The 11,596-nt window shown below is 31.0% G+C and overlaps 1 protein-coding gene across 1 annotated transcript in view; it reads left to right on the top strand.

Annotated features, from left to right (window-relative positions):
• The window catches only part of LOC106871845 (uncharacterized), a 71,067-nt gene that overhangs the window by 339 nt on the left and 59,132 nt on the right, over window positions 1-11,596 (top strand). Inside the window, exons 1-2 of the mRNA XM_089340761.1 lie at window positions 1-19; window positions 379-630. The exon at window positions 1-19 is cut by the window's left edge and continues 339 nt beyond it. Of these exons, the coding sequence (XP_089196887.1) occupies window positions 1-19; window positions 379-630 (271 nt within the window). The remainder of the gene's footprint in view (window positions 20-378; window positions 631-11,596) is intronic.

Here is an 11,596-nt window from a genome sequence, read left to right as displayed (position 1 = left end):
AGAAGACCCAAAACTTCAGGTAAGTGGTTTGCTCTTTAAGTTAAAATTAAATGAAAAACTTGTGGGAGGGGTTCCCATTAAATATTTATTTATAATAGTAAATATTTGATAAGTAAAAGGAAATTGTATCGCCACTTGTTGAATTAGTTTCTCGAAGTTTTACTTTGAAAGAAATTAATCAAATTCTTAAATTTTATTATTTCACATAAAAAAAACAAAAACTTGTTTCTTATATTTGATGAGTTCTTGAAAGTTTCGATTTTATTTCTTTGAAATATGGATATTTTAATTGAAACTAATATAAGCGAAATGTTGCTTTCCCAAAAAAATTTTATGTAGAATTTGATTACTTTTAACTTTTTTTTTTTTTAAATATAGTTTGTCGGGTCGCCTTGTGGTAAACATGGATCTTACATATTTTACAAGGCTTTTAAATATTTCAAGGAAGGCCAAACAAAGATTCTTTCTCCTGGAGAATTTTTCTTTCTCAAATTATTGCGTGATGGACCATTGTGTATTGGTGAAATTCAACTCTTGTGGCAGGATGTTCATAAGCAGAATTTATCAAGCTTACGTCTCTATTTCCTTCCTAAAGATACTCCTATAGGAGAACTCCCTTCACATGGCCAGGTAAGAATTTTAGTCAATAATTGATTTTATCTTTGAGAAAAAAAAAACAACAACAAAACTTTACATATGTTCATTTATTTTTTTCCACAAACTAATATTTTTGTTTTGTTTTATTTCATTTGCTTCTTCATATGAATATATTTTCTTATGAATCGGTTAAATGATATTGGATGGAGTTTGTTTACACATAGCAGGATTGCTTTTTCTCTTTTTGTTTTTTTTTGTTTATATTTTTTTTAAAAATCACCTGTTTTCATAGTCAAGCCCAACACTTGATTGATATTGTTTCTTCTACGACCAATTGCTGTGTGAAAAATTGTTTTTCAAACACTAACTTAAAGAGATCGCGTTTTTCAAAACCTTTATTGATTCATTTCTCTGCTTATGTTGATAAATCATGGCCTGTTGATTGACGTTTTATTTTATAGAAGAAAGCTTTTAGTCAGCTGTCGTTGTTATCTCACTTTTTGTTCTCAAGGTGAGCATCCAGTATTATATAAAAATTAGTTTTTCACAAGCTTACTGTTAGATCAAGTTTTATATCTCCAGTTTTTCAGTCACTTAGTCCCAAATGGGTGTTGTACTTCGTGACTTTTTTAAGTTATCATATACATTATTATTCCTCAGCAGCATGAACAAATATTCTGCTTTATTGCGTAACAAGATTTCTTTTTGAAAAGAAAAAAAAACTATCTCTGTTATTTTTGTTTGATAGCTGCCTTTATCGTTGATTTTTTATTGATTATCTTATTCTACCAGGAGATTTATTTTCATGTTTTATCAGAATTATTTATCGATAAAATATAATTTTTTTCTTTCGATTTTAAATATGATTTAGAAATCATTCGCTTTAAATATTTCTTTAACAGAAATCATTAGATTTCTTACAAATATATCAACGTACTTCAGTAAAAAAAATAAATTTTGTATAAACACTTTATTAAACTTTTCAAAATTTAATTTGGAACCATTTCACGGATCGTGGATTGAATAAGAAATCAATTGAAACATTTTGAAAAACGAAATCGTTCATTTTTATTCTTCATATTTCATTTAAAAAAATAAAATTGATATCGAGGAAAATAATTTTTCATTAATAGTAAAGTGAAACTGAAAATTGATACCCAGTGAATACATAGAAACAATATTAGTAGCATGAATTTTTTAAATAAGAATTTCATTTGAAATCCACCAAGTTCTAGGGTTAATAATACTATCGTGAAAAATCTTAATTCGTCCTCCCTCTCCCCTTAATTGGTACAGACCTGCCTCCCCTTTACACAGCTTTCGCCTGCTGCTGTTTAGTTTCCTATCAAAGTTGGTGTATGTAGGTAGAGCTGGAAGCCAACAACTTCACATAGCTTCTATTTCTAATATATTTATGTATATGGGTTTCTTTTCTCCTCCTCCTTTTTCTCTTTTTCCCACCCTCTTTCTCTCTTCACTACTCTTTTCTTTCTATCTAAATATGTATTTAAAGCTGCCGTTTGTGTATTTAGTCAAGACGATTCTTTCTCTCCCCCTTCACCTCTTCTCTTTCTCTCTCTCTCTTTCCTTTAACCCCCCCTCCCCTCTATCTCTAAACTGCTTAGGTTTTATAAGTCTGATAAATCGATTAGTGTAGCAATGTTTGTTTCGCTTTTGGAGTTAAGGATTATCTCTAATTATTTTCTAAATAATAAAAACATGTTGTGTCTATAAAATTGTATATATATATATATATACATATATATATAAGTTTTTGTCCTTCACATTTTATTTTTCTAATCTTAATATATAATATGTATATATTATATCTTATGATTAGAACAATAATTATCTCATATTTCCCTTTGTTTGATATAAATAAATCATAAATAGTGTATCTTTGATAAATTTCATTCTTAATTTTATTTCGTTGTATTACATCGTTAATATTTTTTTTAAAGAAAAAGCACTTGTTTTTGCTTTAAAAATGTTTATTATCGTTTTGTAATATTTCTTATATAAAATTTATTACAAAATCATAGTTTACGTGCAGTAAATTAAATCTAGTATTAAAATTGAATGAATTTGTCGTGTTTTTAAGACTTTTTAATCAAACGTGCTTTAATGAAAGCAAAAACAGTCGGTTATAGTTTCGACAATTAATTAACGGTTTCGAATCGCGATAATGTTCCCGCCTAATGGGTCCACCTCCTACAGGAGGTAGGGGGTTAATATGAAATAGTATCCCTTGATTGTGTATAGCATGTTTCCTGAAAGTAGTAACCACCGAAAACGGTCGGCACTGCTTGTGAACCTAAACGGGATAGCCACCTCTTTGCGCTATATTTAAATTTTCAAATATACCAAGCAGTTATTACTGTTATTTTGCAAGTCAAAAAAGAAAATAATAATAATAATTGCAGGCAACTTGCATCTTCTGTTGAACGTTTCAAATGTATCTAATTTGTTGTAACCGAACACTTGTTGGACTTGCTCTACTGACTGACAGCCCTGTTATGCATTTCTGAATGGGGTGTTAACTTAGTCGATTAACCTTCACCACTGATTCTCCAGCCTGCTTTTTTCGAACGATGGCAATTTTATCTGGACACTCGAACTGCTTGCTTGACAAAACATTAAACTAGCTGCTGTTGAAAGAAGGAAGAATTGAGAAATGCATGTTTCAACGGGTTCTCTATTCTGACAGCTTTCTGACTCCTCCTTCTTCCTCATCAGTATATTTATTACAATTTCGTTGTTCATTTGACATGTTCTAATAAATATTTTTCTGTGGAAGAAAGGAACATGCTTAAATTAATTTTAAGCGCTTTCCACATCATCTTAGAATATGAATTGCGTAATCGCGTGTGTGTTAATACTGTTTATATGGGAAAGTACTGTTTACGTGTAAGGGTTGTTTACATGTGTGTATATGGGAATTGTTTATATAATATATATACTTATATATATATATATATATATATATATATATATATGTAATACAGAGGGATTAATTTTGTGTATTTACAAGAATCGCATATATTTTTGTGTTTTATGTATGTGTGTATAATTGCGTGTGTGCGTTATCCAAATGTTTAAAACAATTTCGCACAGTTTTGTAATTTGCTAATACGTGCTTGAATTTGTTTGTGTATGTTAAAAGAAAATATTGAAGCTTGCTTAATTCTGAGCCATTAAAGGGAAACTGTTTATATCTTTATATATACATATATATATATATATATATATATATATATATATATATATATATATATATATAAATGCAACTATAAATTCTTTTTTAATTGTATTTTACTTTGAATCGGATAATCCATTGACCTAGATATTACTGATTCTTTCACTGGCGTATGTTATTTATCGAGCCTGCATTAAATGTAGCATTATTGCCTATTTCAACAGTCTGAAAAACCTTTTCCCCATACTCTTATCCACTTTTCTCTGTCAGTGCTGCTTGATTACAAAAAGCGATTGTTAAGTTGATTTGTCTACGCAGATAAATTTTATTTCATTTTGTTTTATTTTATTTTATTTTTTTTTAAAATAAATTTAAACTTTTCTAATGTAGTTTTCAGTTAAGTTTTGTTGGGTATTTTATTGATAGAATGTTTGTAAATCTCATAGAATAATAATTACTTAGGCATCTTGCCTTCGCTTGCGGCTGTAATTCTTTTTTTGACTTAGCTTAGCATTCACATTTATTTCTGGTAATATTCTCACTGATATTACAAACTAATTCATTACTATCCAATTCGATAAAATTCAACGAGTAATAAATAATATTATGTATTATTGTAGTACGCTATCCATCTACTACTACATCGAACTTGAGTTTAATTATATTTTGGTATTTTCTTTCATTAAAAATTGAATTAAAATGAACAATTATTTCACTTGAGCATTTTTATCGTCTTTAGATATTATTTTTATTTGATTTATCTATTCACTGCTTTGAATTTTTGGTCTTGGACAATAAACCAAAGCGAAGTTATTTTGTAAATATGCCCAATTCTATATACTCTTCCCCTCTTACACACACACACACACACACACTTAGTTTCACGCGATTCTTCCTCAGTTGCAGTTTACCGAAAATAAAATTAAAAAGATGCCTAATCTGATACACACACACACACATTCTCTCTTACACACACTAATTTTATTTTTTTTACGTTTTCTGAAGATAAAATTTATAATAGGTTTTTATTTCAATAATTCACAGAAATCGATGCATTATTTCCTTAGTTTAATCTTTTAAAACAAAATTTTTTTTTTTTTTATAAAAAATTTTTTTTTTAAATTTTAAAACAAAAAAAAATAAGAAACTCAAACCAATTTTAAAATTCATTCAACTTTAATATTTAATAATTGCGGGTATTCTTTTCTGATTGGGGCGAATTTTCATTTTGTTGCAAGGAAATTTCAGCAACAGTGAAAAATATCTAAAGTTGTTTGACAATTTCATATCAAATAGCCTAGGTTTTTTGTTGCCTGAGACAATTAATAACCTAAAATAGATTGCCTATTTAAATGGCTTAAGGTTTCTTCTACTCGACATAACTTTAGTTGTAATTCTCTCTCTCGCTTCCACTCTGTTACACACACACACACAATTCCTCTTTCATGCAATCACACTTTTCTGTGTCTTTTACTTCCACTGTTTTACTCTTTATCATTTTCTCTTTTCTTGTTTCTTTCTTTTTCTCTCCTCCCCTCCCAACCCAATTCTCTCTCCCCCCTCCCTCTTGCCTTTCTATTTTCTCATTTTTCTCCTCCCACTTTATCCTCTCGCTTTCTCTCTTTTACATCCCTCGCTGTTTTTTCTGTATCTTTTCCCTCACTCTCCCCCTCCCCCCTCCCCTCGCAGTTTCTCTATTTCTCCTCTCACTTTTTCCTTATCCTTTTCTCCTCACACTATTTCTATCCTTTGCTCCCCCTTTTCCTCACACTATATCCTTTTCTCTTCAACACTTTCTTTTCTCTTCACACTTTCTATTTACCATTTCCTCCTTCCCCTCACATTATCTATCCTTTCCCCTCACACTTTCTCTCTATCCTTTCTCCTCACACTTTCTATCCTTTCTCCTTTTTATCTCTATCCTTTCCTTCGCTTTCTACCTTTCCCCCCCTCACACTTATCCTTTCTCCTCACACTTTCTCTCCTTTTAACTCACTCTTCCTCTCTCTCTCTCTATCCTTTTCTACACACATCGTCTTCTTCCCTCTCGTTTACTCCTATCGCTTTTTCTCTATCTTTTCCTTCTATCGCTATCTCTATCTTTTCTTCTCACTTTCTGTCTTTCTTTTCACAATCTTTATTTCGCCGTTCTCTAATACTTTTCTCCCCACACTTTCTATATCATTTATCCCACGCATTTATTCCTCCTTTTTTTTTTCCTTCTCCTTTTCGTTCTTTTATTTTTCTCTCATATTTCTCCTGCTTTCTATCTTCTTCTTTACTTTATTTCCCCTTTATCTCTTTCTATTCCTCTTACTTCCACTTCATATCTCTCCCTACACACTCTGTACCTCTCAAGCACACCGCACACTCCTCATGCATCAACAACCCTTCATATCTGTGTGTTGAAGCAGCAAGTCTTCAATTAGTGTGTACATGTATTTAAATATATATTTTACTAATAATAAAAATAAAGCATGTTATTTATATTTTCTCTTATCGTGACTGCATATATACATATAAGATCATTGATGTTACATTTATTGATTGCTATTAAAATTCTAGCTAGTAGTAATATTAAAACCATATGATAGTCTAATTTTTCCAAATTAGATACAGTTATCATTACACATGTCAGGTATTGCTACTCACTGCTGCTTTTTCCTTTTCAAAATATTGATTCTTTATATATAACCTTCCAGCAACGACTTGTACTGCCGTTCTGTGCTTTTTAGCTCTCTTAAATATAATCTGCAATTTTTAACTTTGATCTAAAATATTTGCTGATTATCATGGACTTTGTTTAAGAGCAATTTATCTCGTGTTATTCTGCATAATATGAAATAATTCCATTTCATTTATTTGTTGATATATTATCAGAATATTATCGTGGTAGTAGTGATATAAGATCACTAAGCTCATTTTGGTGGTATCTGATTAATCTGAACTTTTTTTCTTTTTTATCTCTGTAGTAGTACATGTTAAACGTTGAGAAATAATTTAGAAGTGACTATTTTTAGTATTAACATGAATATAATACTTCCTGTTAAAGAAAATTGAATAAAATCAGCTCTTTGTCTATTTTAGTTGTCCTGAAAAACTTTTTATAATTAATCTGGAAAAACCATTTTCAGTAGAATTAATTTACTTTATACAATTTCATTAATTTTAGAATTTATAAATTGTAGATTAAATTTTTGTTTTTTTGTTTTTGGTATTGCATTATTCTTAATTTTCTTCTCCAATATTTGAAATTCTGATTGATTATTGTTGAATTTCCATCAAATAGTGTATTAACATTTTTTTTTCATTTGTGTGTGTGTGTGTGGGTCTTAGTTGCAAATGTTGAATGCGCGCGCACACACGCACACACTAATTAAAAATGATCAGATGATGAAAATCCTGTTTTGTTGAGGTTTATTATTAACTAGTAAGCCGATATTTTGGAATTCTTAGCTGTCTCAGTTGATCCTATACGTCAGAGCAACTACAATTTATATATATGTATATAATATATGTTTTATGAGGAGAATAATCCTTGTTTAAATTATTGCCATAACATGTGGAGTACTGTTTAAGTGCTGTAGTACAATTGTAAATACACACATTTCACTCTGGCTTAAAAGTCAATCTTGAAGTTTCTCTAATAATACAATTTAAATTTCAAGTTTTGCTTCATTTTTTTTTAATATACATAGTTAATTCATTAGACAAGTAAATATAACTTATGATTAATGTTTGTTACCAATAAATTATTTTTCTAAAAAGTTATTAAAAAGGCTGTTTTATGTTTAAAATAATTTTTTGTGTTTAGTCATGTCTTGTTTAGTTGCTTCATAAAGATTACTGGGAAGTCATTAAAATTATTTGTAATGTGGAGAGGGGGGGAGTATTAAAGAAAATATTAACGTATTTGATGTAGTTTTTTTTCTTCCTATTTCATTTGTGTGGTTCACATTATTTTATGAACACTGAACTCAGATTTAATGCTTAATAATAATAATAATGATACATGTTTCATTTCTAAATGCATCAAAGACATCTTGATTCCTTCCTGGTTGATTGATATTCCAACCATTTACACCTGCTGATGATGCATTTAGGGAAAAGCATGAGCATCGCAAGTTCTCATTATATCCATCTCCCCCCTCCACCTCCACAAAATTTTAAAAAAATACAGGACTTTCTATGTTTAGTGAAAGGAAACTAATATTTCTAAATGAAAGTGTAAATCTATTCTTTTTAACAATTGGCTTTCAAACTTTCCACTTGTAAAAATAGGTCAGGGTGAAGTGCCAGTGTAAAAATGGCTTTTGATAGGCTATCTGGCAGTCCTGCTTTTACTGGCCATTTATTTATTAACAAGATAGTATTGTGTTTGCTTTCTCATTTTATTACCTACCCGGAAATTATTTATTATAGAATCTGTCTTGGCTGACAACTGTCTTTTGTATTAGCACTTTTCCCTTTCTACTAGCTTTGTCCTTGTATTAAAAAAAAAGGGCAAAGGTTTCTACTTCCACTCTAAATAACTCTTTTAGTGCTATATTGAATTACCAATATTTTGAAGACTATCGAAATAAGATTTTTTTTTTCTTTTTGCTACTGTCATTATTCAAAATTATTTTGACTGTATATATCTTTTGTTGAAATAAAAATTGAATTGTGAAAAAAACAAAACAAAAAAATTATGTATTTAAAAAGTTTAATCATGGCTCTGTAAGTAAGCAGCTTGGGTCTTGTTAAATTTCTTCTAACTACCAGAAGTTTTTCAAACTTCAACAGATTATTTTCAAAACATGTAGTTCATCAGAATACTTTATTCTTCTGTAAATTAATCAAAGACGTTCGTTGCCAACATTATTGTACGTCGGAACTGAATATGTTTTATGTTATCAGAAACAACGCTGAACACGTGTTTGTTTTACATACATACCTGTTGGATTACTTTATGATACGATGCATCGGTGCTCCAATTATGAATGAAAAAAAAATGCCCCTCACCACCACCACTACGTCATATAACATGTCTTACCATTTTTTAGACGTTATGATATAGTTTGAGGAAGATTTAGCAGCTTTTTCTAGCAGGTCGAGAGACCACGTAACAATTTCATCTTTGTTGTCTTTGCTGGTTTCCATGACAACCGACAGTTCCGGCCTACGATATATTGGCAATGGACGTCATTGATTGGTTAAAACTATGTAACTTCAACTGCTTATATAACTGCTTTATTATTAATTTCTAGGAAAAAAAAAAAAAGAAATGAATGCGGTTTTCATCAGCAGCATGCAAAACTACATCAGAACTACATTTTTTTAAAAATCTGAAAATTAATTAAACTTCGAGTGATTAGAAGAAATTCAACAAGATCCAGAAGTTTGCTTTCCAAATACCTAGTTTTAAGTCTTGGGTGTAGTGTCACTTTGTCTTGTGAGTTTGGCAGACGAACACTGGTTGTGTGTGTGTATCTGTGTTTGTTTCCACCCCTGCTTGACAACAGTTGTTGGTTTGTTTACGTCCTCGTTTAGCATTTTAGCAAAAGAGACTGATTGAATGAGTGTCAGTTTTTAAAAATAAGTACTGAGATCGATTTGACTAAAATCTTCAAGGTTCTGTTCTTGCATGGCTGCCGTTCAATGACTAAAACAAATGAAAGATATAATATTAAGATATTTAATCGTCACATTAGCTTTCATTGCCAACCATTACGATTTCCTTTTAGAATAAAGCAGGTGTACTCTTAGCTGTATTCTTTTACTTGTTTCAGTCGGACAAATCAACCCCAGGACTTATTCGTTGTAAGCCTAGTACTTATTCTATTGGTCTCTTTTGCCAAACCACTAAATCATAGGGTCGTAAACACACCAACATTGGTTGTCAAGTGATGGCGGGGCAGGGGACAAACACAGACACACAAACTTATACATATATATACGACGAGCTTCTTTCAGTTTCCGTCTACCAAATCTACTTACAAGGATTTGGTTGGCCTGATGCTACAGTAGAAGACACATGCCCACCTGCGTCTTATTCGTATTTTTATTAATTACTGAAGTTTTAATTTTAGTTTATTCTCTTAATTAGTAATTAAAAAAGGATAATGGTTCTTCCTGAGTCATAAAGACTTATAACCCTTAGGAGTCATATGGACTCATAGGGTCAGTTTCTGTTATGTATATATTCCATACCAGGACAGGACCCCAATCCATCACAGAATTACCAATTTTTACCAGATGAGTGGACTGGAGCAACATAAAATGAAGTGTTTTGCTCAAGAACACGATGTGTCACTTGACCTAGGAATTGAAACCACAATCTTACAATCAGGAGTTGAACATCATAACCACTAAGCCATGCTTTGCTCTGTTAATTTGTAATTGGTTATTGATTATTAATGCTTTTCATTTGTTGGTAATTACTCAACAATTTAGATAGCCTAAAAGAATTTTCATCCTTCTTTACCTAAAAGTTCACATTTTAACCCTTTTGATATCAACCTGCCTGAAACTGCCTCTGGCTTTGTAGTACAAATGTTTTATTTTCAAGTTCTGAATTAAAATCTTCCACCAAACTTTAGTCACAATTTATGTTCCTAACACTAGCTTAACAATAACTAAGTTATTTTACTAAATTCTTTGTTATATTTAAAATAATTGAAAGAAACACACAACATCTCAATAGAAATATGGTAAGAAAAGGGTTAAACTTCAACCAAAATCTGAAAAATAGTAACTGACTAGTGGCATACTCTGTTAAATTCAAAGTATTAGTCTTAAGCCATTCTTATGTTAGCTTTTGTAGTCATGAGTCATAACAAAGTACATTTCAACAGGTTTATCAAGATAACACGCATGTTAATTACAGAGTTGGCAAAGCATAATTATGCAATACTTTTTGTTGGTTCAAAAACTTAAATAGACAAATTATTCATTTGTTGTAAGATTAACTCGTTAGCATTCAGATTACTCTCTCAAATGTAGTGCTTATTTATTCACATCGTTTTGAATTATGCATTATCTAGTAGCTTCTAGAATTCAATGATGTGATTGCTTATTTTAAGAATGACATTGTAAGATAGGTGTGAGAGGCTGGATCTGGCTGGTTTGAACATAAAATGGGTAGACCACTTTGTCCTGAAATGGCAGGTTTAAACGCTTATGGGTTAAGGTGATGTGATCTCATATCAAGGGCAATGTACGAGTGTTCAGGTTTTTGCTGAATGACCTGCACAGATAATTTGTTTATAGGGATCAAATGTATATGTTGTACATATTAGCTTGCCTGCTCGAACAGGTGCCTGGTGTACCACATGTTGGGCATCAGTGATTGCAGAGCAATGTGAGGTACTTTAGAACACAATGCACCATCTGGTCTAGCAATTAAAGCCACGATCTTGTGATCATGAGAGCAACAGCCTAACCTCTAGGTTATGCATCTCATATGATAAGGTACTTAAGTACATATCCATAAATTAAAAAGATATTTCTTTTTCTCTTACATTGTGTTCCTAACTTTGCTCCCTTCATTTTACTGAAGAAAAAAATATAAAGTTTAAGGTTGGGTGGTAGAAAAGGTAAGAAGCTATAAAAGCAATTCTTAAATGAAAAAAAAATGGCATTGGAGGGGCAATGCTAACCCTTTGCTCAGATAGGTGTAGGAGTGGCTGTGTGGTAAGTAGCTTGCTTACCAACCACATAGTTTTGGGTTCAGTCCCACTGTGTGGCACCTTGGGCAAGTGTCTTCTACTATAGCCTCGGGCCGACCAAAGCCTTGTGAGTGGATTTGGTAGACAGATACTG

This window comes from Octopus bimaculoides, chromosome 2, assembly GCF_046866305.1.
Source record: "Octopus bimaculoides isolate indiv1 chromosome 2, ASM4686630v1, whole genome shotgun sequence".
NCBI lineage: Eukaryota > Metazoa > Mollusca > Cephalopoda > Octopoda > Octopodidae > Octopus > Octopus bimaculoides.
The sequence above is the reverse complement of the archived record's forward strand: the minus strand, read 5'-3'. Positions and strand labels throughout refer to the sequence as shown.